Source organism: Schistocerca gregaria, chromosome 2, assembly GCF_023897955.1.
Source record: "Schistocerca gregaria isolate iqSchGreg1 chromosome 2, iqSchGreg1.2, whole genome shotgun sequence".
Taxonomy (NCBI): Eukaryota; Metazoa; Arthropoda; class Insecta; order Orthoptera; family Acrididae; genus Schistocerca; species Schistocerca gregaria.
The window spans coordinates 504703428-504725187 of record NC_064921.1 but is presented as its reverse complement, the minus strand read 5'-3'; the positions used below and the strand labels follow the sequence as shown (position 1 = coordinate 504725187).

The 21760-nt window shown below is 45.4% G+C and overlaps 1 protein-coding gene across 1 annotated transcript in view; it reads right to left on the bottom strand.

Moving 5' to 3' along the window:
• The window catches only part of LOC126328891 (uncharacterized), a 389478-nt gene that overhangs the window by 164304 nt on the left and 203414 nt on the right, over positions 1 to 21760 (bottom strand). Inside the window, exons 4-5 of the mRNA XM_049996076.1 lie at positions 12200 to 12341; positions 6488 to 6726 (exon numbers count right to left, since the gene is read on the bottom strand). Of these exons, the coding sequence (XP_049852033.1) occupies positions 6488 to 6726; positions 12200 to 12341 (381 nt within the window). The remainder of the gene's footprint in view (positions 1 to 6487; positions 6727 to 12199; positions 12342 to 21760) is intronic.

The following is a 21760-nucleotide window of genomic DNA, read 5'->3' as shown; positions in this document are numbered from 1 at the left end:
GGTATCGGCGAGGACCATTCGCAACCGTCTCCATGAAGCTGGGCTACGGTCCCGCACACCGTTAGGCCGTCTTCCGCTCACGCCCCAACATCGTGCAGTCCGCCTCCAGTGGTGTCGCGACAGGCGTGAATGGAAGGACGAATGGAGACGTGTCGTCTTCAGCGATGAGAGTCGCTTCTGCCTTGGTGCCAATGATGGTCGTATGCGTGTTTGGCGCCGTGCAGGTGAGCGCCTCAATCAGGACTGCATACGACCGAGGCACACAGGGCCAACACCCGGCATCATGGTGTGGGGAGCGATCTCCTACACTGGCCGTACACCTCTGGTGATCGTCGAGGGGACACTGAATAGTGCACGGTACATCCAAACCGTCATCGAACCCATCGTTCTACCATTCCTAGACCGGCAAGGGAACTTGCTGTTCCAACAGGACAATGCATTGCTGCGAAAGGTGGATATACACTGTACTAGTGCCGACATTGTGCATGCTCTGTTGCCTGTGTCTATGTGCCTGTGGTTCTGTCAGTGTGATCATGTGATGTATCTGACCCCAGGAATGTGTCAATAAAGTTTCCCGTTCCTGGGACAATGAATTCACGGTGTTCTTTTTTCAATTTACAGGAGTTTATAATGTGAACATTTCTGTATCATAGTATATTAAATATAACATATTACAACACAGGAAGTAAGTATGGTACAAGGAGGTACAACAAGGTTTTAAAACCTGTTTAAACTGGGCAAGTTGTACAAAACCACATATTCTCGTCTATTCATTTTTCTCTAGATAAAATATGCCGTGTGGCTAACGCCCCCCGTCGGCTAGGCCGTTCGCCTGTTGCAAGTCTTCCGAGTTGACACCACGCTAGCGGCTTGCGTGTCGATGGGGATGAAGCGATCATGAGGACAGCACAACACCCAGTCCCTGAGCGGAGAAAATCTCCGACACAGCCGGGAATCGAACCCGGGCCGTTAGATACGACATTCCGTCGTGCTGACCACTCAGCTACCAGGGGCGGACTTTCTGTAGATGATACCGCATACTAATTCTATTATTTAGGCTTCTTCCACGACTTGCTTCGGTGAATTTATTCTGGCCACCGCTATGTACAAAGAAAGCTGTAAATATGCTGATGTGCGTGTAATTAAGCTAATCTGACAAGGACACTACACGGGAATCGGATTTATATTTATTTTTTTTATTTTTTATCACACTAAGTTCAGAGCTCAAATACGACACTCCCAAAGCAACTTGATGCAACTCTCAGAAATTCTCGAGAAACTGAATTTTTCCGAATGTCTTTAATACCGTAAAATAAGATCGCTATTTCGAAGAGTCTGTGTGGCTCCATGGTATAAAGTCCACCTGCTGCGTAGGTGGCCCGGGTTCGATTCTGGAAACAGGACATATTTTTAAACAAGTATCCAAGTTCTACGAGGAATTTCATGAAGCGTAAAATATATGAACATAGTTACCTTCATTAACAATCTTTTATAAAAGATTAGTAATTAAGAATTTATATTGGTAATTAAACCTGGATTTCTGCGTACGATACGGCTTTTAATGAGTGAGTATTACGAGAATCAAAATATTTCACATAAATGGCAGTATCATTTAACGGAATTGACGTTTAAAGACTGAAATTTTTACACTACTGAAGGACTGTAGACCTCAGCATGTAGCATAAATTTCAATTTGATATGTTTACCCGCTCCTGAGAGAAAGGTGTCTTAACAGACCGACGGACAGACTCTTTGATAACAAATGACAAAAATATTTTTCGTGTGATACAATTACAAATGACAGTTTTCGGATTTTCCCGTTGTTTGTGGTGTAAAACCCTGCCTATTGGCAACTGTTATGATTCAAGGTCAACGGGAAGTACACTGTAGGTTCTGATGAGTGAGTTTGCGAGTGCTAAAATATTTTAGATAAACGATCGTATCTTTTGACTGGATAGACTTAGGTGTTTCACTTTTTTGCAGCTAAGGGACTATAGACCTTAACATAAGACATAAATGTCATCTTGATATGTCTATCCGTTCCTGAGGAAATGGGTTTTGAAAAATCAAACAGACAGAAGCTTAGACATACCGACAACAAAGTGATCCTACAAGAGTTCCTTTTTTCCGACTGACATATGAGACCATAAAAATTATAACTGTACTTGTGTTGATCAGCATATATTTGATGACATAGGTGTTTCAATTGAAGGAAAAGCAGTGAAAGAAATATCCGAAACGAGCTTCCAACCAGCAATTACCAGTCTCGATCGCTACCAGTTCTTCTAAAATCTTTATATATTTTACGTTTCGAGGAAATACTTGCGGAGCATACGCCACTACTCAGAAATCTGCGTTGGCCAAGAATCGATCCGAAGCCACCAACATGACAAGCGAGCATTCTCCCATATAGCCACACTGCACTTCGAAAAACGGATCTTTAACTTCAAAATCGATTTTCTTGACAATTTTTGGGAGTTTCATTTAACTGCTTTGGAATATTGATATTTCTGTTATGAACTTCGTGTACTATGAATGTAAAAAAAAATGCAAAAATCCAGTTACCGTGTTGTCTCCGCTGTGATCCAAACTATGAGACGATGAATAAAATCTTCCGCAATGACTGTTAAAATACTTTTGTTAGAAAATCACTACCGGTTTCGCATCAGTAGAGATGATAAATTTACTAACGTCACGGCAGACCGTCGCCACTGCACTCCTTATGAATGGCAAAACCCACGGCAGAAAGTACCAGGAACCATTCATTCGCACTTGATCCGGCAGAGGAAAATCATCACATCAAGGCACCATTTACAATGTCAGAACTTACCGCAGCCATTTCCAGCTTGAAGATTAACAGAGCTCCTGGTATCGATGAACTTAGAGTCGAGCAAATTAAAAACTTTTGCAGTAATACCCTACAGTCCTGCTAGATTTGATAAACGCATGTGTAGAAAGGCTTCATATTCCAAAGATGTGGAGGAAAGCCCGAGTGGTTGCACTTCTGAGACCAGGAAAGGACTCTGATGGTCCAAAAAACTTCCGATCTGTGTCTCTTTTATGTCACTGTTTTAAGATCTTGGAACGCCTGACGCTAAGTCGCATGGAAAGCGTCTTGGAACAACAGATCATCCCACAGCAGGCAGGTTCCCGACCAGGCAAATCGTGCTGCGATCAAGTCCTGTACCTGACTCAACATATCGAGGATGGGTTTGAGAGGAAAGAGATCACGGGAGTGGCATTCATAGACCTTTCAGTTGCATATGATACTGTAAACCATCGGAGGCTCCTTAGGAAAGTATATAATGTGACAAGAGATTACCATTTAACATCACTGATAGGTACTTTCCTTCATAATAAGAGATTTTTCGTCTGTCTCCAGGACAAGAAGAGCAGGTGAAGAAATTAGAGGAATGGCCTACCTCAGGAAAGCGTACTCGCCCCAGCTCTGTATAATATATATATATATACAAATGACCAACCAGTGCCAAACATCACGCGCCAATGTATGTATGTCGATGACACTGCAGTTGCAGCCCAACGTAACAATTTTATGGATGTAGAGGAGAAATTAACCAATACCTTGGAAGCTCTATCCCAGTATTATGAGGCAAACCACCTAAGGTTAAAGAACAGGGAGGCAAATCGTGAATTAGGCTAAATGTAATATGGAGAGATGAACGTCTCGAGCAAAACCGCCCAAATATCTTGGTGTCACGTTGGATCGCACTCTGACCTACACTCCTGGAAATGGAAAAAAGAACACATTGACACCGGTGTGTCAGACCCACCATACTTGCTCCGGACACTGCGAGAGGGCTGTACAAGCAATGATCACACGCACGGCACAGCGGACATACCAGGAACCGCGGCGTTGGCCGTCGAATGGCGCTAGCTGCGCAGCATTCGTGCACCGCCGCCGTCAGTGTCAGCCAGTTTGCGGTGGCATACGGAGCTCCATCGCAGTCTTTAACACTGGTAGCATGCCGCGACAGCGTGGACGTGAACCGTATGTGCAGTTGACGGACTTCGAGCGAGGGCGTATAGTGGGCATGCGGGAGGCCGGATGGACGTACCGCCGAATTGCTCAACACGTGGGGCGTGAGGTCTCCACAGTACATCGATGTTGTCGCCAGTGGTCGGCGGAAGGTGCACGTGCCCGTCGACCTGGGACCGGACCGCAGCGACGCACGGATGCACGCCAGGACCGTAGGATCCTACGCAGTGCCGTAGGGGACCGCACCGCCACTTCCCAGCAAATTAGGGACACTGTTGCTCCTGGGGTATCGGCGAGGACCATTCGCAACCGTCTCCATGAAGCTGGGCTACGGTCCCGCACACCGTTAGGCCGTCATCCGCTCACGCCCCAACATCGTGCAGCCCGCCTCCAGTGGTGTCGCGACAGGCGTGAATAGAGGGACGAATGGAGACGTGTCGTCTTCAGAGATGAGAGTCACTTCTGCCTTGGTGCCAATGATGGTCGTATGCGTGTTTGGCGCCGTGCAGGTGAGCGCCACAATCAGGACTGCATACGACCGAGGCACACAGGGCCAACACCCGGCATCATGGTGTGGGGAGCGATCTCCTACACTGGCCGTACACCTCTGGTGATCGTCGAGGGGACACTGAATAGTGCACGGGTACATCCAAACCGTCATCGAACCCATCGTTCTACCATTCCTAGACCGGCAAGGGAACTTGCTGTTCCAACAGGACAATGCACGTCCGCATGTATCCCGTGCCACCCAACGTGCTCTAGAAGGTGTAAGTCAACTACCCTGGCCAGCAAGATCTCCGGATCTGTCCCCCATTGAGAATGTTTGGGACTGGATGAAGCGTCGTCTCACGCGGTCTGCACGTCCAGCACGAACGCTGGTCCAACTGAGGCGCCAGGTGGAAATGGCATGGCAAGCCGTTCCACAGGACTACATCCAGCATCTCTACGATCGTCTCCATGGGAGAATAGCAGCCTGCATTGCTGCGAAAGGTGGATATACACTGTACTAGTGCCGACATTGTGCATGCTCTGTTGCCTGTGTCTATGTGCCTGTGGTTCTGTCAGTGTGATCATGTGATGTATCTGACCCCAGGAAAGTGTCAATAAAGTTTCCCCTTCCTGGGACAATGAATTCACGGTGTTCTTATTTCAATTTCCAGGAGTGAATAAACATCATTGTAATGCCACAAGGGAAAAAGTCTCAACTAGAAACAATATCATCAGGAAACTAACCAGTGGGTTCTGGGGTGCAAACCCAAAAGTCCTGAGAACTTCAGCCCTTGCGCTCAGGGTGTCAGCCGCGGAATACGCCGCTCCAGTATGATCTGCATCAACACACGCGAGAAAATTTGATGTCGCGGTGAATGAAATGGCAAGGATTGTTACAGGATGCTTGAGGCCAACCCCCGTGCACAAGATATACTTAATCATGGGGATCGCACCGCCCAACATACGACGTGACATCGCTGCCGAAGCCGGAAAAACCAAGCAAGATACGGACAATCGTCACCTTTTATATGGACACCAGCCTGCTGACAGACGGCTTTTTTCGAGGAAGACTTTCCTCTCACGTACCCGTTCCCTGGAAGGGTCGGCTGCAGAGAATCGTTTGAAAAGGTGGGAAATCGACCTGAGAAACCCCCATAAAGATGTAAAAGAACAACTGGCGCCTGGTGGAGACCTACCATACACAGTCTGCAGAACCCTAAACCGTATGAGGGAAGAAGCGCCAAAGTGCAAGACAAACCTGCAGCAATAGGGGTTTCCTCTGTCCAGGATCCTCAACACCTGCTTATCTGTCCATATTTAGACCAGCCCTGCACAATGAGTGACTTATGGTAGGCAAATGACAAGGCCATATTGGCTGCTGATTTTTGGAAGTTTGAAGTCTAGTTCCGGACACGGAAAGTAAGTAAATCAGTAGAGATTCATCTGCAGGTGGTAGCTTTTCAAAAAGTCATGGCGCGGTGAAGAAGATGCTTGCAGTCAAGTCCCATCGTTCATGTCTAGGTATGGTCTTGGCTATAAGCAACCACTTTGCCGCGCAATGATTTTTTTAAAAGCTACCACCTGAAGAAGCATCTCTGATGATGTGAAACCGTTAGCGACTTTTTAATGAAAAGCCTTTTAACAGCCAGAAGATTTTATTCACCACGTGCAGTTTTGTCTCCGGTTGCCCAACTGCTTAGATAATTTATTCAAATTCTGAGAGCTATAAAATGAAGGCTTTCACGACCGACTGCAATAATTGAGTCTTGCGGACTGTTTCGTCTACAGCTGTGCTGGACGTCGTCGGAGGTGCTCTTGGCAAGACTCATCGTCACCTGGAGAACCTCCGTAGACGCCTAGCGCAGCTCTGAACGAAATGTCAGTAGCTAAAAAGTCTCTTCGACCACGGCAGTACAGGCTGGAAGTCTCATCAGGAACTCTGAGGGTTAGAATCGTGATTTATATGTACGGACCCCGCCATTAGGCAGTATTTGCCCTCACCTTGTGCAGGAGTCCGCCAGGACGGCTGCTATAGAGATGTCCGTCGTTGATGGTGGCGGGTGCGTTGTCGTCGGCGTCCAGCACCTCCAGCGATAGCGCGGCTCCGGCCACCGCCATCCGCCGCCACTGTGGCTGCTCCAGCTGCGGGTCCTCCCGGTCCAGCGGCCGCGACGAAACCGCCTCCAGCGCGCCGCCCAGTGCCGGCGGCCACGAGGTCACCGACACTCCGTCCAAAGAGGCTGCGCACACCACACACCTGTGGCTGACGGCTGCCAACAACTCCTGTACACTAGGCTCCCAAATGAGAACAGGAAATGGAAAGTGAAAGGTGAGCAGTCACTGGACGTATCGCTAAAATTCATCCGAGTGCACAAACTCTGTCACCTGCATAGCAAAGATGCATGGCGTAGGCTTGTCTTCAGATACCGAAAAGCAGAGCACTATGCCTATCGTCGCAGCGTTGAAGCGCTGTAACAAATATGTATTAAAAGACCGTACGAAGAGTCGCAGCTTGGGCGCGGCGGTGGTAGGGGGGGGGGGGGGGTGGTCTGTGCTCGGTACCTATTTAAGCTAGGAACATGGGGTGAAAAGCTTTTGTTTAGGCCCGGACCAACGGCCATTTGTGTAGCCTTTCGGATATCCGTCTCACTGTAACCATGTTACAGTATAATATGCAAGTTTTGAGCGACCCATTCGAGCCGACGCCCAGGCAAATTGAGCGAAAGATTAATTCCTTTTGTAAAATATTTTAATTAGGTTGAAATTAATATTCATCAAATGGGACCGTTTGTATGTGCACCATTCGGATTTTACGTACTAAAGAACTAACTCTTGGTCGGATTTTACGTGCAAGAACAGTCACCCTTAAATAACACTGGATTGAAACGACACCGATGGTTCAAATTTGGTCTACCGGTGTACCGGACCTTGGTCTAAGATAAATTCTAACCGTCTTGCGTCGTTTGGATTTACGTTCAAAAAGAAACGTGTTTCTCTGGGAGGTTTTTGAAGCGTACTACTTCCATACTTTAAACTGGCGCGAATCAGTTCAAACTTTGCACAAAGGTAAAGAAATGGAGAAAGTGAAAACTACATCTTTTTTATCCAAAAATCCTTATCTATTGTCGAGATGCGGTGGTTTAATGTAGAGCTAAATGTCCCACGTAAAACACATTCTTACATGAACTGAATGCACGGAGAGTGTTTAAAGTAATCCAGATGCATTAAAAAGCATTTTACGGTAAAATTGAACACTCGATTTCAAAAGTGTAGCTCCACTTGGATTTTACATGCAGAAAATAGTTTTTTGTCAGCGTTTTTAAGTGCGTCACTTCCATGTTTCAGACTTGTGCGGATCGATTCTCATTTTGTAAGAAGGGAGACAAATACATGTAATCAATGGTACTCTAGTCGTTTTGTGAAAACTTTATCCATTGCCGCGATAATAAAGAAAAAGCTATACCGGATCAGGTCGAGGCCCGAGTCAACTAAAATCTGCATCGGTTGCCAAGCTCTTGTGGACTATTATTAGAACTGTGGGAGAGTAAAAGTTGGGAACCAGAATGAAAAATGCTCCTAACATAGCACATAGTGCCCCTACTTCCCCAGCGCAGTGAGCTCTCCTAGCTGCAACGTGCTGGCACACTTGCAGCTTTCAATTCATGGATTTATAACTTAAAACCCCTGATCCTGTGCCCAAAATCTACAATATTCGCCAACATTCGTGTAATAGCTAAAAGAGTTTGGGGGTGAATTAAAATCACGAATATGTCAAAGTGTTTTAATTCCAATCTCTCTGAAGGTGCCAGATGAGTCGAAAACCTAGTTCCTTTGTTTTATAATCCTAGCTCTAGCCAGGACATTCTCGCCTTTTTTTGTGCTATGATAAGAACATTTTTCGTTCTAGTAATACCTCTGTCGTGATAGTATGATCTTTTGCGAGGATAATGACGTCTGTTAATGAAGTACGTCACATAGTGTGACAGCGATGGCATTTGACATGCTGAACCAGGCCAGAACATACCGTAGACTCAGTGGGTTCGTTCCGTATAGTATTTCGAGGCTTTGTGCGGAGGACACAGCCGCGCGGGGTAGCCCATCGGTCTCAAGTGCCATGTACGGGTCCGCGCGGCTCCCCGCGTCGGAGGTTCGAGTCCTCCCTCGGACATGGGTGTGTGTGTTGTACTTAGCGTAAGTTAGTTTAAGTTAGATTAAGTAGTGTGTAAGCTTAGAGACCGATGACCTCAGCAGTTTGGTTCCATAAGACTTTACCACAAATGCAAAATGCGGAGGACATAATAAATGATTGTACTAGACCAGTAAGAGATCGATCAACAGAAAACACTCTGACACACGACCACCAGCAAGTATTAAGTGGATTATGGAATCTGAAGACGCCTACAGAAGTAGCACCTGCCACAAACGTTGCGGTTTCTCTGCAGACAGTGTTCCGAGGCTAAGGGCAGCTGCTGTTTATGCTCAACGTACAGCAGTGTGCAGACCGCAGAGACCGTACGCATTACTTCGGAGTAGAGCAGCCTGCAGGCCATTTCACGTGGTGTTCACTCGGTTACGGCTTGGTGCAGAGACGGTGAATAAACTTCGCACAGTTTCGTGCATGTTGCCGAAGTCGATCGCCATCTCGCCGCCTGCGCAGCTTGCATCGCCACGCCGAACTAACGCTGATGTGTATGAGCCACGAAGTCGTAGTGTCTGCAGGCTCGAAGCGATTCCTGTGCACCGAGCGCTGCGTTGTGAAGTTATTAACTGCCATGTTTCCTTAACTGCGCGGAAAGAACCACACGGACGTTAGTCCCAGTCGGTGAATGCTCGTCCGCTTAAAAGCGAGTGAGGCCAACCCGAGTAGGTAGTAGAGGGTGGAGAACGATTACCGCTCACTCTGCTTAGCCACGCACGTGCAGTGCTCCAACGTGGATCATTAATGAAGAAATTTCCTCTCCATAGTCGAATCCCGCATCACTCTAGAGAATTATTCTTGTCCAACAGTCGTCTAGAGTAGAAGTAGTAACTAAATCAGTCTGATGAAACAGTTTGGTGGGGACGTAAAGTAAACGCAAAAGGGTGTAATATTTAATGCGGACTATTTTGAAGAGAATGAAGTTAAAGTAGGGGAATAAATACTGTTCTCTAAAAAAAAAAAAAAAAAAAAAAAAAAAGAGAGAACTTTGTTGATCGAAAACACTTCGTATGTTTTGGTCATCTTTATATGTCAAATGTGGTGTGGTTCAGTTTTATGCTGTCTTGTAACACTTCAGTCACCCTTTTCAGAAAATTTAAAATTTTCTCTCATTTATTGACTTAGGCCAATGTCTGAACTGTAGTGAAGTTCCGAACGGACAACGGTAGAGGAACAAAATAATCACCGTTTTATTTATGAACTGTCCTGCCATTCACCTGACGTATTTAGGTAACATACCAATAGACCATACAAAAAAACCTGGAAATATAAGTCTAGTCTCTTAACTGCCAAGCATTTTGTTCTGAGTCCAAATTATGGCTTTCGTTACTGGAATACTGCCATTTCCAGCATATATTGGAACATGACATGTTGAAAGAACTGGCTAGGATTGTAACGTTTACGGTACAAAGATTCATCACCAGAAAAGACACTTAACTGATATATTATTTGTGGCCCTGACAAGCAGCCAAGCATTTGAGCTGTCTGAACACGTCACGCAACCTCGTATCTACTGATAACTCTTTCCTTCTGGCTTTCCAGAAATAATGGTAAATATTACACATAGCGCTCAGAGTTCTTAATTAATTTCTTTGGGATTAGTAGCTTAGTAGCTAGCGGTCAGAAACAAATATTTAGTCTTTTCTTTGTGGCAAAAAGCTCATAAAATGTTGCCGCTCTCTCTTAAATATCCACGTTATCTGTTGTATAATGTGACAGACAGCTAGGACTTTACCATCCACTTCCTCTTCTGTTTATATTGACTTTTGGCACACCAACGACTTCATGTAACACCGCAGAAACAAGTTCACCGTGAAGGTCGAGGTAGAAACACACTGTCCAGTCACATTAATATGACAACCTGCCAAGAGCCTGAATAACCATCTTTTGCAGCGCGGACGTGAGGGAAGAGAGTCAGTGAGGTTTGGTGGGTAGCTACAGGGATGTGAAGCCATGTCGACTGCAGTGCCGTGGCCAGTTGCAATAGGTTTCTCTGTTGAGAATACGTAGCGCGTAGATCCCGATCGATTTTGTCCCGAAGATTCTCGATTTTGTTTAAATCCAGGGAGTTTGGTGACCAGAGGAAGCGGTAAATTCAGCCTGGTTCTCTATGAATCACGCACGTACACTGCGTGGACATGGCCTCCAACAATTGACACATACTTGTGTTGACCCACTGCGCCTTCCATAATGACGAGGTCATCCAGGAAATGCCACGAAAACACACCCCAGACAATAACGCTCTCTCCTCTGGGCTGCACCCTACCGACGATAGTTACTGGGCGTTTGCTTTCAGACGTTTCAAGCCGTACACGCCAATGGATAAGTGTCCGAAGGAACATAAAATGTGATTCATCTGATAAGGCTACCTGTCCACTTATGGTTCGTCGCCGACGAACAGCAGTCAGCATGGGTTCATGAGCCAGGCACCTGCTACGGATACCCATTCGCAGCAACGTTCGCTGAACGGTCGTTAAGGAGACGGTTTTGGTAGCCCCTTGGTTCATTTGGGAGCGCAGACGGTCAACTGTGGCACGTCTATTTGCTCACATCTCCGCAGCCGTCGAGTACCCCTGTTATCTATGGCCCGTGGTGCACCATAGTTGACTTCATGCAGGTTCTGGATAAAGCCAGTTGACCAAGTTCTGTATACTTTAAGCGCGGAGGTAAATGAACAGTTTGCGAACTTAGCCGTTTCAGAAATGCTTTCACTCTTTGCACTGAAGCCACTGATCATGTCCTTTTTGACATCAGATAGATCGCTCCTTTTTTCCTCCTTACTACAACGACTGCACTGTTATTCCCATTCCACAGACACGCCTTATATACCCTTCTACTCTTGGTTAGTGCACGCAGGGGCTACAATAATGTAACTGGGCCGCGTATAAACACTTGTTTTACATGCAATGCTCATTCTATACTTCGGCCGCCTGAAATATTCATTTCTGAGCATTGGTTCCTCGTCTCAAAATAGGTTAGCACGCTATACTGCCTGTATAATTTCGACCGTACTGATTTGTAACATCCTACACGTGTCTCGAAGGTGGGAGGTACCAAAACAATTTGTGTGACAGTGTCCGATTGCCAGGCAGACGATTCGAACCTCTGCGTTGGAAATATCTTCATGTCGCGAGTTAGACCGTGAAGAGTAAGAACTGTATGAGAGCACAGTTCTCGTTCACCAGATATTGCGTTAGAGAAATTTAGTCCGGTGTCTCTACGCAGTGTCTCATGTAGTGACGATGAATGCTGGTAGTGATCACTCAAAATCACAGGAATGCAGAGTTCGTCATTGGCATAGGCCAGCCTAGAGAAAACGCTATACAGCAGCAGCAGTTTCACTTTCTCCCTGCGCTGTCATCCATCGGATCATTTTTCGCGCTACCAGTGGTACACAATTGATTCTCATTCCTCTCTCCTACTCTCTCCGCCTAACCTGAGTACACACGGCGTCTTTGCCTTCCCCTATCAGAGGGGCAGCAGCTTGCATGCTGCTACAGCTGCAGGACACGTACCGTTGAGGCCGGCGTACACTCGGTGGCAGCGCCCCGTCCCCAAGCGCGCACACAGAGACGGCGGTCCCAGCGTCCCGAGTGGCGCGCCGGCTGGCAAGTTCTCCAGCACCCGCAGCGTCGCCTGCCGCCACAGGCACACCTCCTGCAACACACACCACACCAACTCCACAACTCGCACTGCACCCTTACAGGGTGACAATTACTGAGCAATATGAAAAAAACCGTAAATTACTTACAAACTACGGCTTGCACACACTTTATTCAACATTTAAACGTCACCACAGATATTCGTATATAGTTTATGACATGTTCGATATGCCTGCCATCATTGGCGATGGTGTGGCGCAGACGAATGGCGAAATTCTGCATGACCCGCTAATGTGTCGGATCATCGATACTATCGATGACTCCTGAACGACTGTTTTCAGCTCAGCAATGGTTCTGAGTTTGTTACTGTGAGCCATGTCTTTAATACAGCCCCACAAAAAGGAATCGCATTTGTTCAGATCCGGAGGATATGACGACAAATCGAGGTCGATGCAGGCGACCTCTTGAGCACTGCAGAGCCAGAATGCGGTCCCCAAAGCGCCCCTCCAGGACAACAAACACTCTCCTGCTTCGACGTTGTCGGCCTCAGTCTTGCATGGACCGCATGTTGTCGAAATCTGGGTTACTGTGGATAATGGGAATGAAATCATCTTCCGAAACCTTCAAGTACCGTTCGGTAGTCACCGTGCCGTCAAGGAATGTTGCACCGATTATTCCGTGAGTGGACACTGCACCCGTTGAGGGTGAAGACACTTCTCGATAGCGAAATGCTTATTGGCGAACCGATCCAAATGAAAGTGAGCGTCGTCGCTAACCCAAACCAAGCTGCGCATACTAATTCTTATCATGTACAGCGGCCAACTGTGCAATTTTAACATCCTAACGCAAACCGTTCAGAAGCTATGACGATTTTATTTCATACAGTTCAATAAGTGGTACCCTCTACCTACTACTCAGTTGTGCAAAACTGAAGGACAAAAGTAACTTTTGCAAGATTTGTCACTCTCAACTAACAATAGCTCGATGAAACTTGGACCATACTGGAAAACAACTGCTACATTATAGAAATACACTCCTGGAAATTGAAATAAGAACACCGTGAATTCATTGTTCCAGGAAGGGGAAACTTTATTGACACATTCCTGGGGTCAGATACATCACATGATCACACTGACAGAACCACAGGCACATAGACACACGCAACAGAGCATGCACAATGTCGGCACTAGTACAGTGTATATCCACCTTTCGCAGCAATGCAGGCTACTATTCTCCCATGGAGACGATCGTAGAGATGCTGAATGTAGTCCTGTGGAACGGCTTGCACATGCCATTTCCACCTGGCGCCTCAGTTGGACCAGCGTTCGTGCTGGACGTGCAGACCGCGTGAGACGACGCTTCATCCAGTCCCAAACATTCTCAATGGGGGACAGATCCGGAGATCTTGCTGGCCAGGGTAGTTGACTTACATCTTCTAGAGCACGTTGGGTGGCACGGGATACATGCGGACGTGCATTGTCCTGTTGGAACAGCAAGTTCCCTTGCCGGTCTAGGAATGGTAGAACGATGGGTTCGATGACGGTTTGGATGTACCCGTGCACTATTCAGTGTCCCCAAGACGATCACCAGAGGTGTACGGCCAGTGTAGGAGATCGCTCCCCACACCATGATACCGGGTGTTGGCCCTGTGTGCCTCGGTCGTATGCAGTCCTGATTGTGGCGCTCACCTGCACGGCGCCAAACACCCATACGACCATCATTGGCACCAAGGCAGAAGCGACTCTCATCGCTGAAGACGACACGTCTCCATTCGTCCCTCCATTCACGCCTGTCGCGATACCACTGGAGGCGGGCTGCACGATGTTGGGGCGTGAGCGGAAAACGGCCTAACGGTGTGCGGGACCGTAGCCCAGCTTCATGGAGACGGTTGCGAATGGTCCTCGCCAATACTCCAGGAGCAACAGTGTCCCTAATTTGCTGGAAGTGGCGGTGCGGTCCCCTACGGCACTGCGTAGGATCCTACGGCCTTGGCGTGCATCCGTGCGTCGCTGCGGTCCGGTCCCAGGTCGACGGCCACGTGCACCTTCCGCCGACCACTGGCGACAACATCGATGTACTGTGGAGACCTCACGCCCCACGTGTTGAGCAATTCGGCGGTACGTCCACCCGGCCTCCCGCATGCCCACTATACGCCCTCGCTCAAAGTCCGTCAACTGCACATACGGTTCACGTCCACGCTGTCGCGGCATGCTACCAGTGTTAAAGACTGCGATGGAGCTCCGTATGGCACGGCAAACTGGCTGACACTGACGGCGGCGGTGCACAAATGCTGCGCAGCTAGCGCCATTCGACGGCCAACACCGCGGTTCCTGGTGTGTCCGCTGTGCCGTGCGTGTGATCATTGCTTGTACAGCCCTCTCGCAGTGTCCGGAGCAAGTATGGTGGGTCTGACACACCGGTGTCAATGTGTTCTTTTTTCTATTTCCAGGAGTGTATATCATAAATGTGTCGTATGACGAACAGGGATCACACTTTTACTCAAAGGAAATAATTACAGTAAAGTCACCACGATTCCTCGTGGTCCCCTAGACATTACAAAAGGCGGGACGTGGTCCTGAATAAGGTGTGTCATCATGACGGACGGGAATGCATATTCTGCAACGTGCTCCCATGCTTGCCAGAAGGTGGGTAAGGAATTCTTATAGTAGTGCGTTTGATCCCTCCACCAATGCGGCTGACAACTGCCGGGTGGTCATTGATACACGTGGACGTGCTGCAATAAGTCTCCATAACGCATTCCACATTTGTTCGGTAGGATTTAAGTCAGGCGAACTGGCAGGCTAGTCCATTCGCCGAATATCCTCTCGAAACAAGAGGTCTCCCATCTCCACAGCTCGATGCGGCCGCACCCTCTCATCCACAACAGTGACGTATTCTCCCCTGAAAAGACGCACATGGAAAAGCAGTACAGTGTGAAACTAACGTAGACTGGTGAGTTCTGGATACCAGTACGTCCATTAAACATCATGAGATAGCTACTTTCGGCGTTAGGTTTTGCACAACGTTGTACATTATTCTCCTCTCTCGCCGAGGCAGCTAACACGCGTTTTGCGAATTCGATCCACTCAGGGATAACTGGATCTTTATTCACACGAAGTATTGAGTGCTATCAACTATGAAGTTAAATTTGATTCCATATTTCTAGATCTCCAGAAGGATTGGGACATCGTTCATCACAAGCGTCCTCTAATGAAATTGTGTGCCTATGGAGTATAGTCTCAAAACTGCTACTGGATGCGTGATTTCACAGTTCGTAGTTTTTGACGGCAAGTCATCTAGTGAAATCGAAGTGATATTGAAACTGAAGTGATATCTGGCTTTCCGAAAAGGAGCGTTACAGGCCTTCTGTTCTTAACCTATATACACTATTTAAGAGACATTCTGAGCAAAGTTCTTAGTTTATTTGAAGATGATGCTGTCAATTAACCTTTAGAAAACTCGTCAGAATACTAAAAAGATACACAAAATGATTTAGACAGGATATTTGTGTGATCTGGAAATTGACAATTGATCCTCAACAATAAAAAGTGTGAGGTTCTCCAAGTGAGAACTAAATACATTCTTTTATATTTCGGTTACACTATAAGTAATATAAATTAAAATGTTGTTGATTCAGCACAATACCTTAGGATTACAATTATGTAGATAACGTTGTAGGAAAGGTGAAACAAAGACTACTTTTTGTTGGTGGAACCCATAGAAGAGGCAAAAAAATCTTCTACAGAGACTTCCTATACTATCCTTATTCTCTTCCCAAACAGTGCTGGGCGTTATTAGATTCTCATCAGGTAGGACTGACAGAGGAAGTTGAAAAATTTCAAAGACCGATAACTCGTTTTGTATTATTATGAAATAGAGGAGAGAGTGTTGCAGATATGATAAGCGAGTTTGGATGGGAATCATTAAGTGTAAATTTCTTTTAGATTCGTCTAGATCTCTTCATGGAATTCCAATCAGGAACTTCCTAATCTGAGTTCCAAAATGACTTCTTGATTCTCACCTACATCGGAAGAAATGGTTATCGCTATAAAATAAGAAAAAATCAGAACTAGCAAGGTTAGATTTATGTGTTCATTTTTCCCTCAACTCTACAGCAAAAGATCGAGAAATTGAAAGTGGTTCTGTCATCATATGCCAAGCACTTAAGTATGAATTTCCGAGTAACCATAAAGATGTAGATGTGCTATTCATCGCCAATTTTTCACCTGCAGCGGGAACAAAGGTGATATGAATTCCAAGCCACCATACACACGTCAGTGTCCTGGCTTAAACTTTAAACCTCCTCCCAGTGTCTGAGGTGGACTCTACGCTCTTTATATAACTGATGAGGATTTCCAAAACTCCTTATGCTCTTTATAAAACTGACGAGGATTTCAAAACTGCAACGTCCTTCGCTCCGCGATCTCAACATATTCCGATAAACGCAGTCATGCTTCATCATAAAAAAAGGCTAGCTGTTGTGGATTAACCTTTCCGCCGTGCACAGATTTCAGTACGTAGCCGCAGCAGAGACATCAGACAAGACTACCTGAATTGTCAGTCGATGCACAACTATTACGTTGTAAGGTGTGGATTTGAGTTTGTGCCCAGGTCAGTGACAGATGCCGCCTACACACCGCTGTGAAATGCTATATATTGCAACAAATTTCTCGCACTTCTTTCCTACATCCGTCCTAAGTCGTCTAGTTAGTTTCCCGGTTGGAACGAATACGCCACTTGTCAAACTGTCCGCGCAACCCATCGGAGTATCATACGGTTATCAGAAGTGGCTTTCTGGGGTACTGGAACCGCGCAACGCAGGAAACCGTTTCCACCTTGCGTGGAATATCCTCTACTACAGATCACAGAAGTAACTTGTGCTACGTGTATTAGACAATAAAATACATAAATTAACATACGTAGCGTTGTTATCTCTGACGAAAAAGATTATCTACTAGCAACTTTGAGAAGAGAAACCTCGCCCTAAAGACGAAAAGAGAATGCTAGACACATCGTTAGTTCAAAATAGAGGACAATACCACATCTAAATTTAAAGATGTCGTCTTTAATAACACATTCTCTTAAAATGAGAAACACTCTACTTCGTACGTAGCAACTGTCTAAACTGAAGCACTCCCAGTGGAGTAAACAAGTGGTACAATAATAATAATAATAATAATTTCGTGTGGTTCAGCAGGCTGGTGCAAGGTTTCAAATTGGACACAACTTCGGCGATCTGCGTGTCCCTGACGAACCACAATAATCCTCCCTGGGAAAGATGATACGCAGTTTAACTTGAAATCCGAACTACGCGTCGTTACTGGCGTTTCTTCGCGTCAGTTAGAGGAAAAGATTAGGTTAAAGAGACAGAAAATGTCGGTGGTTTGACCAGGAATCGATTCCGTGGTTGCTAAGTTTCCCAGCACGCGTTTAACCACTGGAGCTGATCCGACGACCGAGGAGTAAGGATTTGTAATTGTAAGAGATGGCAGGAGGCAGGCTTCCCCACAGCTTCTTTCGGCTATCGTGGCTTACTGCGTCTCGATGTACTTCTCATCCTCCCCTCTGCTGCCAATTGGTTGTAATAACTGTCAAACATTACCCTTTATTCTCTCTTTGACCTAGTACCTGGAATAAATAATCTTGTAACCTGTTGATGTGCAAATCTACTGTTATTCCAGAATGAATATACTGGAAATTTTAAACATTTGAGTACCAGTGGTTACTGCCTCAAAGCACCATTTTATTAATCTTTTTATTTGAATTACTAATGCCTTTCGCAAGAAATGCATAATAAAGACATATAGGTGTATACATGGGTACTTCTAATAGTGCACTGTAGCAGTCATTTACAAGGTTCAAGGTAATAGTCAGCGCAGAGACCGTTCTACGTAACCGTACGAGATCGGGACGTGTGTTTCTTTCCATAGCGACCACGTTGAGGAAATGAAACACTTCTACAGTTATGGCATAGCGAATTTTGATTTGTAGGACCGCTTCTATGACAAGTTTCGAAATGAAACCACTGCGGCCGTACGTACTTTTGATAGAAATTATATTAAATTTTAGGTTCATTTTTGCTTGTTACTTAGGATTACAATTTTTTGGTATTATGAGGTAATGGAACTTTCGAGATGTGGGATTGAGTGCGAAATTGCTTTCAAACGTATCACATGAAATGACTGGCGATTGAAAACCGTGAAAACCTTATATCTCGGTGGTCTCAAAGTGAAAACGCGTCCTTAAAACGATTATTTACTTTTTTCTAATTTTTACTTGTGTTCGTTGCTTACTATAATAGTAAAGATAAATTTTGTGAAAAATTTTAAAATAATATTTTTTCCTATTGGTGGGACTCAAAGGGCTAAGAGAAAGAACCATATCAGAAAGCTCCAACTAAATAGAACTGTTCCAATGCCTTTAGATTTGTGCGATTTTTGACGTTACTTAGAGGGGGAGACTGCTGAGGACGAAGGAGAAACAAAGAAAAGAAAGGTTACAACTTGACATTCCGTCAACGACTTGGAGAACGATGGAAGAGCAAAAGAAGGAAATTCTGCTGTGTATTAATATTCGCTGAATTAATTTGTGATGCGTATCCAGAACTTAATGAAAACTCGGAGCTGGTCAACTTCGTTTTGTAACTTAAGCAAATCTAAGAAACCCAGAAGTATAATAAAACCATATTCTATGGCTACAGGCTTTTTAGGCCACTGGCAGCACGGTAGAAAGCGTAGATAAAAAGCATTTAAGGTCACGATTAGTGTAGTCATTGATGTGATGCTCAGGCTTAACAAGGATGCGGGTGGTATAATCGGTGATCTATAAAAAGGAGCTGGAGCGAGGACGGTAAATGGCAGAATCCCCAAATCATTATGGTCAGTACGGGAATTGAACTCTGATCTTCACGAGAGTTATTATTTCACACTCAGAATAATTATTGCGTTTGGACCCCATTTCGACAACTAGCGTGTCTCTAATCTACTCCAGTGACCCTCCTGCGTAAAGTGTACCTAAAGTTTAACGTGTCTATCCTGACGAATTTTAATACAATCGAGAGGTGAAGGATATGTTGAAGGCAGACTGAAATATTCTGTGGCCCGATCGGAATTCGATTCCGCGACCTTCCGTTTTCCAGACAGGCACTTTACCACCAAATCGCCATGACAGACATTTCACTGCTAATATAAGTTCCTAGTCGAAGGACCATACGCTGGTGGTTACTAAAGCTAGCGACAATTTGTAGTTCAAGTAACAAACAAAGTGAATAAATTGTTGGACTGAAAGAGTATGAAAAACATACAGATAGTGAGTGATTATCTAAAGCTCGGAACTGGATATGCTTTTAACGTCTGTCTACTTACCCGCAGAAAGGAGACGTCGAAGATGTTACCTTACCGGCCAGCATTTCGACATTGATGAATGCCTATCGAACACGCTATCAGCCTTCAGACAGTGTTTCTCGTCTATGTGAAGAATTTGCAGACATTTTTGTACCAGGCCTCGGTTGCACTAAGAACTATAAAGCACATTTGGAACTGAAAGTAAACGCGCAACCGAAATTTTTCAGAGCGCGCAATGTTCCCCACGCATTGTGTGATGAGGTTGCAAAAACATTACACGATTTGGAATCACAAGGTGTAATTGAACGTGTGCAGGCTTCTCTCTGGGCATCACCCTTAGTAATTTTGCCAAAACCTTCCGGAAAGTTGAGACTTTGCGTTGACTTCAAGGCAACAGTGAATCCACAACTAGTGATTGCAACTTTTCCTTTACCCCGCCCGGAAGATCTTTTTGACAAACTGTGCTCGGGTAAATATTTTTCGAAGTTGGACCTAGCAGATGCGTACTTACAAATACCGGTGGACAAAGAATCCCAGCGCATTTTGGTCGTTAACACGCATCTTGGGCCCGCATCTCGTGGTCGTGCGGTAGCGTTCTCGCTTCCCGCGCCTGGGTTCCTGGGTTCCCGGGTTCGATTCCCGGCGCGGTCAGGGATTTTCTCTGCCTCGTGATGGCTGGGTGTTGTGTGATGTCCTTAGGTTAGTTAGGTTTAAGTAGTTCTAAGTTCTAGGGGACTGATGACCATAGATGTTAAGTCCCATAGTGCTCAGAGCCATTTGAACCATTTGAACACATCTTGGTTTGTATCGATTCAAACGACTGCCATTCGGGTGTGCATCCGCCCCAGCATTGTTTCAGCAATATCTACAAATTGTTTGTGCGTCGGTCCCTACTGTAGCAAATTATCTGGACGATATTGTGATCTCCGGAAAGACGGAAGAAGAACATTTGGCCAATCTCAGAACATTATTTCAGGTCTTGCGAGAAAATGGTCTTCGTTTGCGAAAGGATAAATTTGTGTTTTTTGCTCGGGACTTGCGATACTTGAGACATGTACTCAATGCCCAAGGCATACATCCAAGTCCAACGTTCCTCAGTGCCATACAAGACTTGCCGTCGCCGCAGAATTTGAAGCAGCTACAGAGTGTGTTGGGAAAAATCAACTATTATCATAAATATGTTCCACACGCCTCTTCCATTTCAGCTCCGCTTCATCGCTTAGGCCGTAAAGGTGTTTTGTTCGTCTGGACGACGGAATGTAAACGCGCCTTTCGCCAGTTGAAATCGGCGTTGCTTTCCAATACTTGCCTTACGCCATTCGATCCCCAGAAGCCCCTTGTGTTGATGGTGGATGCATCGGAAATCGAGATCGGTGCTGTGCTTGCGAAGGAGATAGTAGACACGAAGAAGGGAAAGTGTATTGCATACCATCATAAATCACTGCTGCTCATTTACTAACTTGTTGTATTTCCTCTTACTAGAATATCTAAAGATGTGAATGATTTATTTATACTTATTTTTGCCTTTAGAACTCTTGGAACTCCCGACATCCAATAAGCGTCATGGAAGTTTATGAAGTTTTTTGATTTTTATCTATGTAGATTGTAGTGTCCTCATATTACCGTCTACTTATATGCAATCAGGATGGCTGGACCTTGGAAACATGCCTTGCAGGTTATGAATTTCTGTCCGAGAAACCGTAAATACTATCATATACGCAACAAATTTAGAAATGTTCGTTAACTCTTCAGCTTCCATCTGTCATGAAAATAATGTTATGGTAATGCGCCATTAAAGTGTCAGAGCGACATCCGTTCTTAAAGAAAATGTAACAGAGAATTTGCGGATTCGTGACACATGCTGCATTTTGTTATATTGTTCCATTTAATAGTTCAGACGACTCTTATTCAAGTAAGCATGCAACGATTACACGTATCTTGTTAATTTTGGCGTGGAGCTGTGGAGCACATAAAACATAGATGATAAAACACATAAAATTAATAAATATTATTATTCGTTCCTTTAAAACGAGATACTTTGACTAAGAGATATATGAGTCGAGCTATTTTCTTGTGATTCGTCGCCAGTTTAAACAGGGAGACCTTTCGGTGAATCTTTCTCTGGAGGATT